General features: G+C 44.3%; 1 protein-coding gene and 1 long non-coding RNA gene across 3 annotated transcripts in view; one reads left to right on the top strand and one right to left on the bottom strand.

Moving 5' to 3' along the window:
* Positions 1–6,683, bottom strand: part of ACOT7 (acyl-CoA thioesterase 7) — a 147,275-nt gene extending 140,592 nt beyond the window's left edge. Inside the window, exon 1 of one of the 2 annotated variants that reach the window (XR_004537126.1) lies at positions 6,532–6,642. Coding sequence is in view for 1 of the 2 variants with exons in the window: in XM_033922497.1 (XP_033778388.1) it covers positions 6,532–6,572 (41 nt within the window). In the remaining variant the exon portion in view is untranslated. Of the gene's footprint in view, positions 1–6,531 lie in introns of both variants that reach the window. The other variant, XM_033922497.1, reaches the window with a different exon arrangement.
* Positions 6,026–19,982, top strand: LOC117349267. Its single transcript, XR_004537127.1, has 3 exons — positions 6,026–6,086; positions 8,622–8,832; positions 19,823–19,982. It is a non-coding gene; the product is annotated as an uncharacterized LOC117349267 (long non-coding RNA).
* Positions 19,983–21,387: the final 1,405 nt, after the last annotated feature.

The following is a 21,387-nucleotide window of genomic DNA, read 5'->3' as shown; positions in this document are numbered from 1 at the left end:
TGTAAACTTTTGAGCAGAAACTAGCTAGTCAAGCCAGACAAACCAGACTAGACTGTAAACTCTTTTGAGCAGGGACTCTCTTCTATGTTTTGATGTACAGTGTTAATAGCGCTATAAAAATGATTAGTAGTAGTATATGACCAAGGAAATGTGACTGAGCAGTAATAAAATATTTCTTAATTGAATCTTTGGCCTTTCAAAATATGTTCACCTTTTCAGTGAATACATTCTAGTCATTGTTTTCAGCGGTAAGATGCTGAAAAATCCCCAGGATGCAGTAATTCCCAACTGTCTGCTTATGCATCCTAATTAAATTTACCTGCATGGAACTAATTATACACATCAAGGGACACCATGGACTGAACTCAAAGGCTTCTAAATACTGGGCTATAGTTTAAGAAAACAGTAGCTGCTGCTGCTTCAGCACATAAGAAGCTTTCATTGACCTAGCATTTCTCACAAAAATCAGAACTCTTTGCCACCCTCTGCAGGATGCATTTTCAAAGTTATTTACTGTACCTTTAGATTTTTTAAAAATAATAATAATAATAATCAGTTTATATACCGCAATTCTGTAAAGTTCTATGCGGTTTACAATAGTTTAAAAAAACAAACAAACAATAAAAGAAGTTGAATAGAACTAAAAAAGTTAAAAGCCAATAATTAAGAAACACTAAAATGATCAAAATAGTGCATAATAAAATTTTTACGAATTAGCTGCCTAAATACTTCGAAAACAGATATGTTTTTAGATGTCTCCTAAATTCTCCATAAGTGTCAGTAAGCAAAAGCAATTGTTCTAAATCCTTACCCCAACGCTGTTTGATATGAAAAAAGATTTTGATGATGTTTTTTAAGTTTACATCCTCTAACATGCGGAAAAACAAAATTCAGATGTGAGTTTCTCTTATGCCTGTTGGTTGCAAAAGAGAAAAGCTCAATTATATATTTGGGAGCTAAACCAAACAAAGCCTTAAAACAGAAGCAACCAAAAACTTAAACTTCATTAGCAGCCAATGCAGTACTCGATAGGAGGGTGTTATGTGATCATATTTCTTCAACCTAAAAATCAGCCTGAACGCCACATTTTGTACTATTTGCAGTCGTTGCATATTCTTCTGGGAAACTGCCAAATAGGCAATATTGGAGTAATCAAGCTGACTTAGTATAAGACTGTACCAAAACTCTAAATGATGAAACATCAAAATACGCCCTAACAGACCAAAGCTTCCAAAGAGTAAAGAAACCCTTTCTGACCAAAGAGTCCACCTGATTCTTCATAGTCAAGCCCTGGTCCAGTATTATTCCCAAAACCATAATGGTAGATTGAATAGGATAGCTGAATTTATTTATATGCAATGATGTTTTAGTATCAAACGGGCACAGTGAAGCTACAAAAAACTTCATTTTTTCTGAATTAAGCTTCAGTCTAAATTCATTCATCCATTGCTCCATTAGACCTAATACTTCTGTTGCTTTAGGAATAACTTCAGAAAGAGAAATAGCAAATGGAATAAAGATCGTAAAATCATCGGCATAACTAAACAGCTTTATCCCCAGCTGGGACAATTGTGCACCTAATAATGACCTATAAACGTTAAAGAGCAATGGGGACAATGGTGAACCTTGCGGAACGCCAGATGAATTATTCCAAATGCCTGAAAGATCATTATTGATATGAGCTTGATAGGTGTGAGACATGAGAAAACCCCCAAACCATTCTAACACCTGAAGTCAGAGGGATGTATGAAATTAACAGCAACCAAGGCAATGAGGGTGCACTATGCAAATACGAAAAAAAAAAAAAGTTTTGATTGCTGGTGTGTCCTTGTGAAATACCCCCCCCCCCCCCCCCGGACACTTAAGACTGCATCACCTTTAAAAAATTATTAAAGACACAATTATTTGTTGATACCTAAATGACAGGGGAAAACTCCGATGCTGTACTGGGTATTCAGATAGTATGTTCTGAATGATAAAGTGGAGAATGATTATGTAATGTTTATGTGCTGTCTTGGTTTTATTTTATGAACGTTTGTTATTGGAAACCGCTTAGATTCTAGTCAGCATATAAATTTTTTTAATAATTAAGTAGATATACTTGTTTGAACTAAAGTTGAACAGAAAAGCAAAGTTGCATATCTGTAACAGATGTTCTCCGTAGACAGCAGGGGAATACAGCCACTCTTGTTGGTGAAGTCCTCTGACTGAGCCTGTGTGTCGGTGCTCTCTCCTAGCTCTAGTAAGCTTTTAGCTTACTGAGAATGTGCAGGATACTCTACACCTGGAGCCCCTCCCCTCATCCTGTCAGTTTTGTCTCTAGCAACATAGCAAGTTGAGATAAGGGAACGGTGGGCGGGCTGCATTCCCCTGCTGTCTATAGAGAACACCTGTTACAGGTAAGCAACTTTGCTTTCTCCAGAGACAAGCAGGGGATATGCAGGCATACTTGTTAGTGAGTCCCAAGCTGAAAAAGCAGAAGGGCGGTGGATATAAATTACAACACAAATAAATTATGTAAGACTGATTGTCCAAAGTGAAAGTCTTGTGCTAAGCTTTGGTCTAAACAATAGTGCTTTGTAAACTGGGTTGCTGCTCTACAGATATCCTGAATTGGGATTGATTTCAAGTTTGCTATTAAAGCAGCTGTAGCTCGTAGTTTATGGGCTGTATATGAGCTCTTGTGCAACAAAAATAAAAGCAGCGTGTAATTCATGATGATATAGCTCTTTTAGTTGATGGTTGACCACGGGTAGCTGGATTGTAGGAAATGAATAGTTGGCTGGATTTGCGGAAATTAGAAGTCTCTGTACAGTTAAAAAAAGAAGAAGAAGTGCTCTTCTGCAATCTATTGAAGGGACTCTTCTGCTGCAGAGGAATGAGGACGTGGAAAGAACAATGGCAAAATGATGGTTTGATTAAGATGGAATTCAGAAACCACCTTGGGAAGAAATGTAGGAAGAGTCCGTAATTGCACTTTATTTTTTAAAAAATTGTAAATTATGATAATATGTGACTAAAGCTTGACACTCACTAACTCTCCTAGCTGATGTGAGCGATGTAAGAAAGGTTGTTTCCAGGAAAGAAAGGTGAGAGATGCAGATCTCAGCAGCTCAAAAGGGTCCTTCATCAATTGTTCTAAGACTACATTGAGGTCCCAGGATGGAAGAGGGTCTCTCAGTGAAGGCCTAAGATTGGTAAGACCTCTCATAAAGCGAGAAATGAGAGGGTGCTGTGAAACTAGTTTACCATGCAACAATGTGTGGTACGCTGAAATGGCTGAAAATGAAACCTTACAGTTTGTTTTTAGGCCGGAGTCTGACAAGTGTAGAAGATATGTTTAGATATAATCCAGCGGGCAATGAAAAGGATCTTGATTTCGAGCATGTGTCCATTGAGCCTAAGATTTTCTAGTGGAAGGTCGTCTTGATGCAAGCAGAACTGACTTTACTGACTGCGAGAGAGGTAGGTTGGTTAGGAGTGAACTCTCAATTTCCAAGACTTGAGACTGAGACTGCAGAGATTGGGATACAGTAGTTGGCCGTTCTGCTGAGAGAGAAGAGGATGGTCTACTAAGGGAATTGGAGACCATCCAGAAGACCCAGGAGCAGTGGATACAATATCTGTCTGGGCCACCGGGATGCAATGAGTATAAGTTGTGCCTTGGCTGTGGTAACTTTCTGAAGAACCCTGGAAATGAGAGGAAATGGTGGGAAAGCATAGAGAAGATTGTGCCCCCATGGAATGGAAAAAGCATCGCTTGCTACTGCTAGTGGAGCTGGATGTAGGGAGCAAAACAGGCTGCATTGAGCATTGATCTGAGAAGCGAAGAGATCCACCTGGGGAGTCCCCCACTGTTGGAAAATGTCATGTAGCACAGTAGGATTTAGGATCCACTCATGAGGATCGAGTTTCCTGCTGAGGGAGTCTGCCAGGACATTGTGTTCCCCTGGAATATAGACTGCATGAAAGCCCACTTGAAGAGAAAGAGCGTAGTTCCAAAGACAGTAAGTTTCCCTGCAAAGTCAGAGGGATCTCGAGCCCCCCTGCTTGTTTCCATAAAAAATGGCCACTTGATTGTCTGAATGAGAATGCTTCTTTTGGAAATCCACGGACAGAAGACCTGAAGAGCGTAATAAACTGCTCAGAGTTCTAAGTGATTGATATACAAGGTCTTTTCATTTGTTGACCACTGACCCTGAGTTTTGAGGCTATTGAGGTGCTGGTTGGAAGCACAGTTGTTATGTTAAGTAGCAGAGGTAGAAGTTGGAATGGATATCCTTTTTGCAGGAAGGTGTAATGAATCCACCACAGAAGAGAATATTTAAACTTTAAAGACAGAGGAATCAGCTTTGAAAGTGGATTGAGGCGTTGATTCCAATGTAGCTTCAGGTGCCACTTTAGTGGACGCATGTCGAATCTGGCATGTGGCACCAGTGAAAGCGATGCTGCCATGTGGCCTAAAAGGCGTAGTATAGTTTGAGCTGGTAGGGAAGAAGATTGCCTTACTTGATCTGCTAGCATGATAATGCCCTGATGTTTTTCCTGAGGAAGATAGGCCATTGCAGATATGCTGTTTAAAAGTGCTCCAGTGAACGTCAGGGAACGAACTGGAGTTAGCTTGGAATTCTGAGAGTTGATAATGAAACCCAGCGTTTGCAAGATGTGCATTGTGGTTTGAATGGCGAGTAGCTATTTGGAATGGGCTACCAATAGCCAATCGTCTAGGTAAAGGAACACTATATGGTGCTGTCTTCGCAAATGCACAACTACACAGCTAGGCACTTTGTGAACACCCATGGTGCTGACGAAAGGCCAAAGGGCAGGACTTTGTACTGGAAATGCATGTTGAGAAACTTGAAACGTAGAACGTGTCAGTGGGACGGATGAATGGGAATATGAGTGTTTGCATCCTTGAGGTCTAGAGTGGCTAACCAATCGTGTTGTAGTAAGGGAAAAATTGCTGGAAGGGAGATCATTCTGAACTTTTCCCTTTTGAGGCAGGCATTGAGAGGTCTGAGATCAAGAATTGGGCAGAGACCTTGCATCTTCTTGGGAATCAGGGGATTTATTTGGAGGACTGGTGCCTTTTTTTAAATAATCTTTATTGATTTTTTTCAGCTTACACAAAGTACAATTATACATTCAAAAATACCAAAGAACAGCACTCACATACTTGCAAATTAACTGAAATAAATTATCCAAAATAAATTATCCATCCCCTCCCTCCATCCCTCCCTACCTGGTTGTGTGTATCTATTAATTAAAGTTTTTAATCATTCCGTTGTTTAACAAATGATTCCAATGGATTCCAAATAACTTTAAAAATCTTACTATCTCCCACCAAAAAGAAAAATTCAACCTATCCCAATTTTTCCAATTTCTAGAACTTATCTTATAGCCTGCAGGTTCCGACTTGACACGTTTCGTTCCTGCTTCAGGGAACCAACGAAAGGTACAAAAGTTTTCTGAAAATATGGGCGAAATAGACTCGAAGGTTTTAACGCACCTTGCATATGAACCAAATCATTTCAGAACTTCCTATCGTGTTCAGAAATGATTTGGTTCATATGCAAGGTGCGTTAAAACCTTCGAGTCTATTTCGCCCATATTTTCAGAAAACTTTTGTACCTATCGTTGGTTCCCTGAAGCAGGAACGAAACGTGTCACTTCGGAACCTGCAGGCTATAAGATAAGTTTGCTGTCCAGATTTAAATTATAAGAGCAAAGAGTGAAGCCTTAGTGGCACAAAATGCAAATAATTAAAACATCTGCATTTTTTACAACAAGTTTTTGAATCTGCGATGATTTGGGCAGTGAGGTAGTAGTGTTGGGGGTTTTCCTCTGTTATTGCCTCCATTTCTCTAAGCATAAAATTCACTAACGGTTGTATGCAGCCTATTTTGAATACTTGAGAGTGATTATTCCACTGAATTTAGGACACTCCTTTAATCACTCAACTCTTGGAAGGCCTGAGTTTATATGAAGGAGAAACAGCATATCCGGTAGTCTTGTATTTAGAAGACATTGTAGAGAGCAAACGAGAACAAGGACAACAAAGAACATTGGGGGGAAGATCTAGAAATGTGAGCAAAAACAAGGAGGGGAACATAGCCGAGATAAGGGGGGGGGGGGTTCATTGGTTAGGCTGGTGCAGTGATTTGCCCATGAAATGCACTAGACTAGACTTAAAAAAAAAAAAAAAAAAAAAAACCCCAATGTTAGGCTTTAAAACCAAACGTCTCAGCTGCTTTCTTAAAACCGAGCTGGAGCCCGGAGGCCGCCACAGCTCCGTGAGGAACCGGGAGCAGCGGGAACTCCTGCCTAGTCTTAGGCGGGAAGAAGGCCCAAGGAGAGAGTCACAGGGAGGGGGGCAGCGGTCGGAGCGCGAGACAGGCGCCAGAGACGGAGCCCTTTGCGCGCCCGAGGCGGCGGGAGTTCGGGGCGGGGCCTAGCCGAGGCCGTTGGAGGTGGAAGAGGAGGGTCTGTCGGCGGCGCAGCTTCTCGTCCCCCCCCCCCCTCCCCTCTCACCTGCTGATGGAGGACACGGCGGCCATCCTGCGTAGGGCCATGGCGCGAGCGGCGACTGCTGTTAAGGCGGGAGAAGAGAGAGAGAGAGAGGACGAGAGCGGCAGCGTGACGGGTCGGCGCGCCTCCCCTCCCCCCCGACCTGACGTTTTCCGCCCCGACGTTTCCCGCCTCAGCAAGTCACTACCTCCCCCCCTCCCTCTATACCGTTCTGCTTAGGGGAGCTCAGCACAGTTTACTCGAGCATTTTGACCCTGTCTGTGCCACAAAACTCCTACAATGAATGACAGTGGGACCTTGGTGTGCGAGCAATAATTCGTTCCAGAAGCATGCTCGTAAACCAAAGTGCTGGTAGAAAGTAAGGGAAACGCGGATGATTCGTTCTACATCCCAAAAAGACCCCCCCCCCCCGTGGCTATTGGCGTGCTTCCACCCCACCACATCCCAAAAAGACCCACCCCCGAGGCCACTGGTGCACTTCCACCCCACCACATCACAAAAAGACCTCTCCCTGAGGCCACTGGCACGCTTCCACCCTACCACATCCCAAAAAGACCCACCCCCGAGGCCACTGGTGCACTTCCACCCCATCACATTTCCCCCCCCCCTCGAGGCCACTGGTGCACTTCCATCCCACCACATCCCAAAAAGACACCCCGAGGCCACTGGTGCACTTCCACCTCCCCCCCACATTTCCCCCCCCCCCTCCCCAAGGCCACTGGCGCACTTCCATCCCACCACATCACAAAAAGACCTCTCCCTGAGGCCACTGGCGTGCTTCCACCCCACCACATCCCAAAAAGACCCACCCCCGAGGCCACTGGCGCACTTTCATCCCCCACCACCACATCCCCCCCTCCCCCCCCCCAAGGCCACTGGCGCACCTCCATTCCACCCCACCACATCACATCACAAAAAGACCTCTCCCTGAGGCCACTGGCTCGCTTCTACCCCACCCATCCCAAAAAGACCCCTCACCCCCAAGGCCACTGGCGCACTTCCATCCCACCACACCACATCCCAAAATGACACGCAGACCCCGAGGCCACTAGCGTGGTTCCACCCCACCACATCCCAAAAAGACACACACCCCGAGGCCACTGGCGCGCTTCCACCCCACTACATCCCAAAAATACCCCACCTCCAAGGCCACTGGTGCTCTTCATCCCACCCCACCACATCCTAAAATGACACACACACGCACACCCGAGGCCACTGGCACGCTTCCACCCCACCACATCCCAAAAAGACACACATCCCGAGGCCACTGGCGCACTTACACCCCACCACATCACAAAAAGACCCCACCCCCAAAGTCACTGGTGTGCTTCCACCCCCATCCCCAGCATCGGCCTCCCGCCTGTCTGCCCAAACTCTTACTGCAATCAGGCACTGGCACGCAGCACCAACCCACAGGATGTGCCAGTGCGAAAGAGCCTGCCTCTGATGTCTGCTGGGCTTTGAGCATCTGCGCATGATCAAGGCCTTCTGGCTCCCGCTCTCGCCAAGATTCTGAGATTCTCAGTTTCTCTGCTCTCCATTTCTCCAAGAATCTCAGAGAGAGTGGGAGCCAGAAGGCCTTGAGCATGCGCAGATGCTCAAGGCCTAGCAAAGGTCTGAAATCTAAGAACGTCAGTTTAAGCATATTATTAAGTAACAGTACCTAGGCTGAAGGTGTTGGTAAGCCTGGTACTAATAACTGAGAAAAATAAATATATACTGCTCAGGTTTCCATCAGAGCAAAGTATTAAGAGAATATTAGGGGTTTCTATTGTTTTTACCACAGCAAGACCAAGGCAGATATTCTGGTGGGTTTCCCAATACCCATCAGTAGAAGTGCCACCTTTATGAATTCCATCACTTTTTGAGCCTATCACTTCACTGGGAGAGCATACCAGACATCCACTACTCTTTTGGTAACAAAATATGTTCTGTTGTTTACTTTAAGTTTACTTCCTTACAGCTTCATTTCATGTCCTCTGGTTCTACAGCTCCCTCATCTTTGAAAAGGATTTGTTCATTAATACCTTTCACTTACTATTATTGAATGTCTGTATTTGTAAATCACCTGACCCTTCTTTTCTTCATGGCAGTGTTCTTCACAAGTGGTGGTCCCTGAAGCCCTCTGGAGCAACCCCCATCATTATCTTTACTACTCTCTGCCTCTCTTCTCAAACTCATGACAAAAAATTGGGAAATGGATTGAGGAAAGAGCTGTTGCTTGATGGACAAGGCATTTTTCAGTAGAAGAAGATAATGCATTTGGAAATCCCCACCTCTTTGAGGAATACCTCAAAACTAAAGGTTTGAAGATGGCCTGGTGGGTGTGGATGTCATTGACATGCTAGTTAACAGTATCGTGACCCTGCATAGGAAGATATTTAGTGGTTGTCCTTTAGTTCATTTCGATCCAAAGTGGCCCTAACTTAAAAATTAGTGAAGACCACTTCTCTAGGGTATATATATTCAGGTCTTCAAGAATCTTCTCATGCATGGTGTTTGCTAAATATAATAAACTGACACTCAATGAAGGTACAGGGAAATACTTTTAAAACAAATAGAAGGAATTTTTTTTTCACTCAGAGAATAGTTAAGCTCTGGAACGCATTGCCAGAGGTTGTGGTAAGAGCGGATAGCGTAGCTCAATGGTCTCCAACTCAAACCCTTTGCAGGGCCACATTTTGGATTTGTAGGTACTTGGAGGGCCTCAGAAAAAATAGTTAATGTCTTATTAAAGAAATGACAATTTTGCAAGAGGTGAAACCCTTTATAGTTTATAAATATTTTCTTTTGGCTAAGTCTTAATAATAATATTGTCATTTATAGCTAAAGAGACATATGATCAAGAAACTTTTATTTTACTTTTGTGATTATGATAAAAATACCGAGGGCCTCAAAATAGTACCTGGCGGGCTGCATGTGGCCCCCGGGCCGCAAGTTTGAGACCACTGGCATAGCTGGTTTTAAGAAAGGTTTGGACAAGTTCCTGGAGGAAAAGTCCATAGTCTGTTATTGAGAAAGACATGGGGGAAGGAACTGCTTGCCCTGGATCGGTAGCATTGAATATTGCTACTCCTTGGGTTTTGGCTTGGTACTAGTGACCTGGATTGGCCACTATGAGAACAGGCTACTGGGCTTGATGGGCCAATGGTCTTACCCAGTAAGGCTATTCTTATGTTCTAATACAGGAATTAATTTGCTGTTAACAGAAATTTAAAAGTGTTCAATGGTGTCCATGCAGCAGAAAGATACTGCATGTTAAGTCAAAACAAATGATTTACCTGAGAAAACAAGGGATCTTTTGAGTATACAAATTAGCATGCTCTGTTACCATGACAGCATGCACTAATTGCAGGCAGGAACTGGGTTGTGGATGGAGAATGGGCATGGACTGCACACTACGGTTTCACATACTGTCACTTGTGCAGTTGGCATGAGTTCACTGACCATCTTCCAAGTGCATTCACACTAATTGCAAACAGTAAAGAATGTGTGGTAACTGCAGAAGTCATGTTTGGCATGCCTCCAAAATTACTGCACAGCATTTGCATTTACTGCACTCCAATAAAAGAGCCCCAAAATTATATAAACCCACCACTACAAAAAAGTATTAACATTTTTTTCATGCATATCCCTATCTAGTACTATATACAATTTGTATTTCAAAGGAAAGTATTTTCAGGCTACTTCATAACTCTCAAAACTTTTACAGGTTCATTTACTAACTAGTGTTTAAGCCCGTTAGATTAACGGGTGCTAGAATATATGCCTGTCTGTCTTTCTTTATTTATGTCTTTCTCCCTGCTCCTGTCTCTTTCTTCCTCTCTTTCTGTCTCTGTCCCTCCTGCTATTTTTCTCTCTCTCTCTCCCTGGCACCCTTTGTCTGTCTGTCTTTCTTTCTGTCTGTCTCTCTGGTCCCCTGTCTGTCTTTATTTCTGTCTGTCTCTCTCCCTGGCCTCCTTTGTCTGTCTGTATTTCTTTCTGTATCTCTCTCCCCCCCCCCACACACACTTTCCTTTGCAGAAGCAGCAGCGGTATTTCCCTTCCCCTCCAGGTCCCTGTAAAGTAGTAGCAGCATTTTTCCCCACCCCCCATTCCCTTCTCTTCCCCTCACTTTCCTTTGCAGAAGCAACAGTGATATTTCCCTTCCCCTCCAGGTCCCTGTGAAATAGTAGCAGCATTTTCCCCCACCCCCCATTCCCTTCTCCCCCCCCCCACTTTCCTTTGCAGAAGCAGCAGCAGTATTTCCCTTCCCCTCCAGGTCCCTGCTGAAGCAGTAGCAGCATTTCCCCCCCCACTTTCCTTTGCAGAAGCAGCAGTGATATTTCCCTTCCCCTCCAGATCCCTGTGAAGTAGTAGCAGCATTTCCCCCCCCATTCCCTTCTCTCCCCCCTACACTTTCCTTTGCAGAAGCAGCAGCAGTATTTCCCTTCCCCTCCAGGTTCCTGCTGAGGCAGTAACAGCATTTTCCCCCACCCCCCATTCCCTTCTCTTACCGTGAGCTGTCCTGCTCCGTTCGGCCCCTCCCCCTTCCCTTCCCGCGGGCTGGCCTGCAAGTTTCAAAGTACCGGGCTCTTCTCACGATCTCCGTGGTGGCTGATCCTTCTGTAAAGAGCAGCCTGCGATGGTGTCCGGCTTTAGCGAATCTCGCAGGCCGCTCTCCAACTCGGTAGCACGTTCCCTCTGACGCGATCCCGTGCGTCAGAGGGAATGTCCTACCGAGGGTGGAGAGCAACCTGCGAGGTTCGCTAAAGCCGGACACCATCTCAGGCTGCTCTTTAGAGGAGGATCATCAGCAGCAGCAGCGGCGGCGAGTTAGGGCGGGAGGTGTGTTCCCTGCTGAGGACGCGGCAGGGAGAGAGCTTGCCTGGCTTCCATGGCGAGTGAGGGCGGGAGGAGGGGAGTGGCCAAAATGTTCCCTGCCGCCGGATTGGCTGCCACGGATCAGAAATCACAGCAGCAGGGATCACGAAATTTCAAGAGCGCATGCACGCTCTAGGGTTTTATTATATAGGATATCTCACACTAAAATCATTATTGTGCATTTACCACAAGGCCAATGCCATAGCAAAGGTGTGATAACAGCTTTCGTACATTCTGGTAACAAACGATCCCCTTATGAAGTAGACTGCACTAAATATTTATTTATTTATATACTCCTTCCCCAATCAATGATAGAATGCCCAAATCAGAATACAAAGCTGAACCAGTGGCAAAATTTAAAACATACAAATAAAAACAGAGCCAATGAACCAGCAGCAGTAGCCATTTTCTCATGCATGCACGTCTAAGATAAGCTATACTGGCTTTTTTTTTTTTTTCACTTAATTAAATGCTTACATTATAAATATGGAGCACAATACGCCTACTCATCTATGAGACATCCTCAGTCCATTAAATATTTGGTTGGTACAGCAAGTTTATTGTCACCTGAACTTTATGAACCCTGGTTTCTAAACCAGGAAGAAAACCCCTCCCATCTGCTTTGTTTTAAGACAAATCTATTGCTTTAATGAGAATGAAACATGGAAGATGATTCAGATTCTTGCCCAACAATTGGATTTTCGATACACTGCATACTTAAGATGTTCCCAGAACAGCATCTATTGATGATGGTTGCTATCACACAATAAATGGATTTTCTCATTGTTTCAAACTTTTTATGACAATCCTCAGACTATTAAACCACAAGCTCGAACTGCTGGTTGTTCTTGAACAGGCAGGAGCAAGTACAGAAGCAGTGGAGCCAGTAGGGCTGCCATTAGAAAAGTGCAAATAGGGCAACTGCTCCCAGGCCACAGGCAGTCCCAAACCTTCCTGAAGCTGAAGGAAACAGTTGGCACGCCTTGGGCTCCCCTTCCTATTGGCCCTGGAATACACTGGGAGCTGAGCACCTGCAATCTTAAACAAACTCCTTTACTATGTCCACGATAGAATAGTTTGTGCCCCCTCCAAGTTATTTTGAAAAGCTGGTTTCTATGGTGAACAGTAAAACATGATGGACACAGACATGTGGAGGGGCATAATCAAAACCTACGTCTAAGTCTGATTTGGACATAGGGCGTTAGTCGCCCAAAGTCGGCAGGGCACAAATGTCCATTCTTGAAAAATACATCTAAAGTATACTTTTTTTGAAAATCATCCATTTGTACATCCAGGCGTTTGATCGCCAAGACCACCACTTCATCTATCTTTATACCACATTTCTCATCCAAATATTCATCCAAATCCCAAATGCCTAGAACAAGACCTTTTGGACGCGGGAGGGGCAGTCCTATAATGGACTGACCACTCAGACATGGCACCAGAGCAGTGGGACACCTTATAGGGCACTGCTGTGAACTTCACATAAAGGGTGCCACATAAACATCTCACCAGAACTCCCATATAAATAATGTTGAGCCCCGCAAAACACCCCCCAATCCACTATACCCACCTGTCTACAACCCCAATAGCCCTTATAGCTGCAGGAGGCACCTATATGGTAGTGTGGTAGGGTTTTGGGAGGTTTGGGTGGGCTCACATTTTCCACCCTGAATGTAGTGGTTAGAGTGGCTTATGAGCCTGGGTCCTCCTCTCTATGGTTCACTAACCCACCCCCTAGGCTACTTAAGAGATCTCTATGCAGCTCTACTAGGCTTTCCTATAGTAGGTGTTGATGTTCCGGAGACAGGTATGTACAATTTTATTTTTATGGCAGTGTGAGGGGGTCAGCAATCACTGGGGGAGTGTGTGTGGGTCTGTACTATGTATCTGCAGTAGTTATCTAGTCACTTTGGATACCTTCTGGGCACTTAGACCTGGTTTTAGATTGCCTAAGTCACAATGTATAAGTTCTGTCTAGACAGCCTCGTAAAACTTTCAATTATCTCTGCAGTACGACTAAGTCTAGGTCGGCCCACGTCCTGCCCAAATCCTGCCCTCACCACTCCTCCAAAAACAACCCTTTTAGCTCTGAGCACACAGCGGCATTCAGAGGCCTAAAATGTCCCGGGATATGTCTAAAAAGCCATTTCAATTATCGGCATTTGGATGACCTGTCTTTTAGATTGTCCAAGTGCCGACTTGGGTGGGTTTTTAGACATATTTCCATTTTGATTATGAGCCCCATAGGTGTTAGCTCTGTGGATGCAGTTGGTGCTTGAGCACCCCAATATTGAGCAAATAAGAACATAAATGCCACTGCTGAGTCAGACCAGTGGTCCATTGTGCTCAGCAGTCCACTCATGCGGCGGCCCTTATGTCAAAGACCAGTTTTCTAAATGAGTCCAGCCTTACATGTGTACGTTCCGGTTCAGCAGGAACTTGTCTAACTTTGTCTTGAATCCCTGGAGGGTGTTTTCGCCTACAACAGACTCCGGAAGAGCGTTCCAGTTTTCCACCACTGGGTGAAGAAGAACTTCCTTATCAAAGAGCATTCACACTGAGTTTAGCACCCTCATGCCAATGAATTGCACATAGTGTTATAGAATGTGAGGGATGTATGCCCAAGTTGCGCACCAGAATTTTCACCAGATTTCATGTTCAAAGTTGGGTGCAAGAAACCCTTCTAGGTGCTATTCTACAAAGGACAGTCATCCTGGAGCATCTTTAATAGAATAGCGCTGATTTCTGATTTTTCCAAGCACCTGTTTTTCAGGACCATTTGCTGAATCTGGCCCATAAGGATTCCATGGGGCCTTATACCAACTTGTTCACATATTCTGCAATGAACTCACTAAAGTATTTGCAGTAGGTCCGTCCTGCTTTACCAGTTGTGCCAAGCGTGAGACTAGCTCGTGTCATGTTCAGTAGCACCTGAGGTAAGGTATTGTCGTTTTGGACACACCTCATTTGTCAGTAGATGTCTGTACTTGCAGAGTCATTTAAATAAAAGCAAAGTCTGTCATAATAAATCAGACGACATCCCTTAGAGTTGCTACAATGGAATCTCTTAACAATTGGATCACATATTCTTGCAGCCAGCCAGCTCTTGAAGGGACTGCAGCTGTTCTTCATTTTCCAGATTTAAATATAATGCAATAATTGAATTTCCCTTAAAAATCTTTCTTGCAAAAAAAAAAAAAAAATACAGTAAGTACACACAGACACAGTTCTCTACCTCTCTCTATAGAATGTGTTCATGTCACCAAAGGGCAAGGTTTGCATGCACATGTCAATATTTATACACAACTTGCCACTTGCGCGGTAGTGCTCTCCCAGCTATGCTGATTAATCGGGCTCCATTGACAGCACAGATTGCTGGGGTGCTGACTATGGACTGCCCAACAGCATGCATGTACACCTCACTTTGGCAATGCTTCCTTTTGCCACTGATATCATGTTTCATTTGTGATGCTCCGGAGTGATGCTTAAATACAGCCCCAGGAGTGGGAAAGTGAAGCTGATACTGGACGGAGTTCTACGGTCCTTGTCCCATATATCAGTGTTCTTCAACCACCGGTCCATGGACCAGTGCCGGTCCACAGAAATTTCCTGCCGGTCCACAGGGCCAGCATGTGCATCAGGCCCAAAACAGTGTTCTTCAACCGCCGGTCCATGGTGCGATCGATGCAGCGTTATCTTCGAGCCAGCTCCCTCTTCCTAACTGATTCAGTGCACAAAGCCACGGGCAGTGGCTCCTACGGGCATCCTGCGCCTGAACCGGAAGCCTTCTCTCTGACGTTGCAACATCAGACGGAAGGCTTCCAGATGAGGCACGGGATGTGCAAGGTGAAATTAGTACTATTATGGGGGCGGGGTCTGGGGTGGAGATTGGGTAGAGATGGGCGGGGTCTGGCCCACGACTTAGCCTAGTTTCTTCAACCGCCGGACCACAGAATAATTATTTTATTTCTGCCGGTCCATAGGTGTAAAAAGGTTGAAAAACACTGCCGTATATGACAAGATAGGACGGGCTGGAGTTAGCTTTGATGATGACTGGCACTGGGTCAATATGGCCGATGCCGGATGGACTTCTACAGTTTGTGTCCTGTATATGGCAAGATGGATCAGGAGCAAGCAGTGGGGTAGTAAAGGGGGGGGCAAGGGGGGCAGTCTACCCTGGTCGCCATCTTGCTAAGAGTGTAGCACTCCTCCTCGCCTCCCCTTCCCCCACTTTTTTCCTTGCCGCACATGCGCACCCCTTGCCTTCCCCTGTACCTTTTTTATTTTCCCGCCGTGATGTTGCTGCCCATGGCAACATCGGCGCTCTCTCTGATGTCACTTCCGGGACCCACGCCTAAGAAGTGATGTCAAAGGGTGAGTCAACACTGACGTGGGCATGCTGCTCACACCGGAGAAGTTAGGTAAGGGGAAAGAGAAGGGGGCACGCACACGACAGGGGAAGGGCACCGCTTACCTTTACTATGCCACAGGGAGCAAGTATTCATATTTTATACCACATTCATATCATTTGAGTGCAGGTCTTACTTATCATGGAGGGGAAGCAGAGGGCATCTTATACAGGAACTTAGCAAGTAAAATTAATAATTATTAGATAATGAATGTGAGACTGCTGGGCAGACTGGATGGACCATTCAGGTCTTTTGTTGATCAGCCTGTGTACTGGGAAAAAGTTGGTGCAACTGTGAAGGAGAGGAGGAGTTGTAGAGTTTTTTTGTCTGCATTGAAGAAAGGAGACAATCAGGTAGTTATCAGCCCATGTGAATGGACTGGGGAGCCAGTAGAGGTGTCAGCCCACATGGAGAAAAGGGGGAGAAGCTGGTAAAGACATGATTGACCCATATGACCCAAGGGAGAAGGAAGACTGGAGCAGATACCAACATCCACCCATTCAGTCCAGAAGGTCAGCTGCTGTGGTCTGCTAGGCTGTAGGAAAGCGATTCATGGACAGGGTATGAGACAATAAGAGACTGAGGACAGATTGAAGATTTGAGAGAAAGATTGAATGGGAAAGAGTTAAGAATGGAAGATGCCTCCTCAGTATACTTCTCCTAATACTCTTCGCTATGACCAGTCTAGAATAAGCTCTGTTATTGTCTATTGTAACCTATTTGTTGCCATGACTAGTCTGTTTTCAAACGATTGTGAATGTCTACTTGTAACCCATTCTGAGCTTCTGGGAGAACGGGATAGAAATTGAAATAAATAAATGGAATGGTAGGTGAGATGTAAAAAGAGAGAGATAGGAGAGGAAGGGTTGAAATCTAGGCCTGAGTGGGTACACTGGATAGTTCTCTATCCCATGAGGACTTACGAACTAACTCCCCTGATTCTATACAGACCACCCACATGCAAGCATCTTTATGCAGTTCCATTTATAGAATACTGTCATCTACATGAGTACCTGAATAAATTCATGTAAACCGTTCTGAGCAGCTCCCCTGGGAGAATGTTATAGAAAATTAATTAAATAAATACACCCTTAGGTGCATAACTGGCAAATGGGTGCTTAGCATTATTCTACAATTTTATGTAAATGATTTAATGTGGAAATGCATGAGGGCTATTCACAGAGGGACATGGGTGAGGCATAGGGCTGATGTGTGTGTTTGCCGCCGCCTCTTGAGGAGGAGCTAAGAGCTCCCGCATTAACCAGTCAGCACTTGCGAATGTGAATGCACTGATCGGTTTGTGCTTCCGCACCCATTCCCCGCCCATGTCAAACCCACTCCCCAAAAATAATTTTAAAAAATGCATAGCCTGTGATGAATGTGTGCAAACAGGGAAATTGTAGCAGGGTGCTTTAGCATTTTCAGTGTGCTAAGCTCGTGTTGGGACTTAGCACCCTGTAGTTAAAAAAAGTAGATAAGAAAGTTTTGGATGTTTTAGGAGGTTGTTATTCATTAATATAATGTTGAAGATGACACATGTGGGAAGGTGCTACATTTGACTATATAACAAGCCAAAGCAATAGTGTGTAGAGCAATGGTGATTTTTTTTTTGGCCAGTCATGCCTGCCACCAACCTGGCCCTGCTCTGAACTTGCCTCTTTTTCCTGTTGCTGCTGGAGTGGAAGGTGGAGATTGCCACTTGCCTTGACCGGGTAGCTTTTCTTTTTCCCTTTTTCTTTTTAAATTTGTTTTGGCACCGACTCCACAGTGCCAGTTACGACATGCATCACTGTTCATGATATTGTTATGAGCTTTGTAGAGATGGTGTTATCCTTCGCTGGCACGTACTTTTCTGCAAAAGAATATACTAAAGCAGGGGTGTCCAATGTCGGTCCTCGAGGGCCGCAATCCAGTCGGGTTTTCAGGATTTCCCCAATGAATATGCATGAGATCTATTAGCATACAATGAAAGCAGTGCATGCAAATAGACCTCATGCATATTCATTGGGGAAATCCTGAAAACCCAACTGGATTGCGGCCCTCGAGGAGGGATTTTGACATCCCTGCCATACTGGGTCAGGCCAATGGTCCATCTAGTCCAGGGGTGGGCAACTCCAGTCCTCGAGAGCCAGAATCCAATCAGGTTTTCAGGATTTCCCCCATGAATATGCATTGAAAGCAGTGCATGCAAATAGATCTCATGCATATTCATGGGGGAAATCCTGAAAATCCGACTGGACTGCGGCCCTCGAGGACCGACATTGGACACCCCTGTACTAAAGCAACCATTGCAGTCCAAAGTATCCCAGCATCTGACCAACCTGTAGGTGATATGTACTCATGACTTTGTTGTGTCTGCAGTTTATGTCTATAAAAGATTTACTACTACTACTATTTATTATTTCTAAAACACTGAAAGGCATACGCAGCGCTGTACATTTTAAAATACAATAGACGGTCCCTGCTCAGAAGAGCTTACAATCTAATTTAGACAGGACATTTCGGGGTTGGGGAGATTATGCTAGAGGAAATTATACAGTGGGTATAGGTATCTGACAGCAGTGCGTTGGAGTTAAGAGTTGAAAACAGATTCAAAAAAGTGGGCTCTTAGCTTGGATTTGAACGCTGCTAGGGATGGAGCATGACGTATTGATTCAGGGAGCCTGTTCCAGGCATTCGGCGCCGCAAGAAAGAAGGGACGGAGTCTGCAGTTGGCAGTGGAAGAGAAGGGTACAGATAAGAGGGGCTTGCCGATGAACGGAGATCACGGAGAGGAGCATAGGGGGAGATAAATGAAGAGAGCTATCATGGGGGGGGGGGTTCAGAGTGAATGTGCTTGTAAGTCAGCAAGAGGATTTTAAACTGTATTCGGAAATGGATGGGGAGTCAGTGAAGTGACTTGAGGAGAGGGGTAATGTGAAAATAGTGGCTCTCACGGAATATGAGTCACGCAGCAGCATTTTGAACGGATTGAAGAGGCGAGAGACCTATTTCACCTTTTTATTTTATTTAGTGGGATTTAATATCCCGCTCTTCAAATTAATATCATTTATTTGTGTATGCAAAAATAACATCCAGTACTATCAATGATTCAGTAGGTTGACATGGATGTTGAGAGTATGGGAAATAAGCCCAATCAGTTCTTAGATCTCTATGAAAGAGGCTAATGACGTTATACTGAGTAAAAGTATATTTCAGGTGACTCCTTATGGCTTTGAAAGGGCTGGTTCTAGCTCTATCAAAATGTGTGGGAGAGTACCTCTTTGAGGGAGGGGAGATAGCATCAGACTTTTGGACTTTTTCAACTTAGATAATCATGGAAGGGGGCAGATTTGCCTCACCCTCCTCAATAAGGTGATTAACAAATCCCAATGATTGAATGAATACGTGACTTCCATGAGTAGACCTAGCTATACTGAACTTCGTATGCAGCTAGGTCCTGGAGAGAACATGAGAATTTTCTGGTTTGGAATGTTGGGTGATTTAAAAATAAAAAAAAGGGGGGGGTGGGATGGGGAATGGAATTGAGGCAATTAGTATGAGAAATTTGTTATGGGCTTAACCAGTCTATCTAGGTTAAACTCTCTACAGGTTTAAAGGGATTTAATTAAAGTGTCATACAAAGTTGCTTCACATTTGGTTACTCCACACACAAGCTGGTTCACACCTTCTGACAACTATGGTAGTTTCATTTTCCTTCCATCCTCTCCTGAAAGAGAGAAGGTAAGTACAAAAAAATTGGGTGATCTGTAGTCTCCAGACAGCTATTTGCATGAAATGATATTCATGTATGTAATTGGTCTACACCTGAAAGCTTACTAATAGCCAACACACAATTCAGTTGAATTTTCCCATGGTTTGTCTAGCTTGAGAGAGGGAAAAAAGGTGAGGTCTAATTACAGCCCTGACTGCCCTCGGGGCTACACGACATGCTTCATGTACAAACTGCTTGCATTTGATCTCCTGGAGGGGTATTGTTTGCAGGAGTATTAAAGAGCTTCCAATATGTTTCTATACAGGTAAAAGCCACACCAAACCGAAACCCAGAAGCGAGCTCTACCGCCCACGGGGTCAGGGAAGGCTGCAGGGATAAACACACAGCATCTTCAACTCTTAAAGTACTGGGCTTCCAGCTGGCACACTTTCTACTCTGTGGAATCCAGGCAAGGAAGAACGAACCACCAGGCATGCACCCTCCTCAATTCTCAGGCCCTTAGCAATTAAAAATCATAAGTATTCTTACATTATTCAAGCCAAAAAGATACTGTAAAAATGTATAATTGAGCATAATGTATTTGAATATTTTACTTTAATGTACACTCATGCATTTCCTATTTCAAAAGAGGTATTTTTCCTGTCAAATGGACTTTTTTGAAATTGCCCACCCTTCCTGCAGATAGTATACGCAGATGGTTTTTTATTAGAGCCTATTGTTTTTCTTTGACTACAGATACCCTTTGCAAACTCCCTTGCCCATCACTCAATAAGAACATAAGAATAGCCTTACTGGGTCAGAGCAAAGGTCCATCAAGCTCAGCAGACCGTTCTCACAGTGGCCAATCCAGGTCATTAGTACCCGGCCAAAACCCAAAGAGTAGCAACATTCCATGATACCGATCCAGGGCAAGTAGTGGCTTCCCCCATGTCTTTCTCAATAGGACTTTCCTCTAGGAAATTGTCCAAACCCTTCTTAAAACCAGCTACACTATCTGCTCCTACCACAACCTCTGGCAACGCATTCCAGAGCTTAACTATTCTCTGAGTGAAAAAATATTTCCTCCTATTGATTTTAAAAGTGTTTCCTTGTAACTTCGAGTGTCCCCTAGTCTTTGTTTCTGACAGAGTGAAAAATTGATCCACTTGTACCCATTCTACTCCACTCAGGATTTTGTAGACTTCAATCATATCCCCCCCCCCCTCAGCCATCTCTTTTCCAAGCTGAAGAGCCCTAACCTTTTTAGTCTTTCCTCATACTAGAGGAATTCCATCCCCTTTATCATTTTGGTCGCTCTTTGAACCTTTTATAGAGCTGCTATATCTTTCATGAGATAAGGAAACCAGAATTGAACGCAATACTCCAAGCGAGGTCGCACCATGGAGCGATACAGAGGCATTATAACATTCATAGTCTTGTTAACCATCCCTTTCTTAATAATTCCTAGCATCTTGTTTGCCTTTTTGGCCGCCGCCACCGCACATTGGGCGGAAGGTTTCATCGTATTGTCTACAATGACACCCAGTTCCTTTTCTTGGGCGCTAAACCCCAAGGTGGACTCTAGCATCCAGTAACTGTGATTCAGTTTATTCTTCCCAATGTGCTTGACTTTGAATTTGTCCACATTAAATGTCATCTGCCACTTGGATGCCCAGTCTTCCAGTTTCCTAAGGTCTTCCTGCAATTCTTCACAATCTGCATGAGTTTTAACACCTTTGAACAGTTTAGTGCATACCTAGTGGTTAAATTTGAAAGACTGAGATCATATTCTGCACATTCTGGATTAGGAGTGAGGTTCATTAACAACAATAACGCATTTGGAGACATTGCCCGGAGAGTTAAATCTGTACTGGCAGAATCAATTTTATA

This window comes from Geotrypetes seraphini, chromosome 15 (genome assembly GCF_902459505.1).
Source record: "Geotrypetes seraphini chromosome 15, aGeoSer1.1, whole genome shotgun sequence".
NCBI lineage: Eukaryota > Metazoa > Chordata > Amphibia > Gymnophiona > Dermophiidae > Geotrypetes > Geotrypetes seraphini.
Note: the sequence above shows the minus strand (reverse complement) of the source record. Positions and strands in the feature narration are given on the sequence as shown.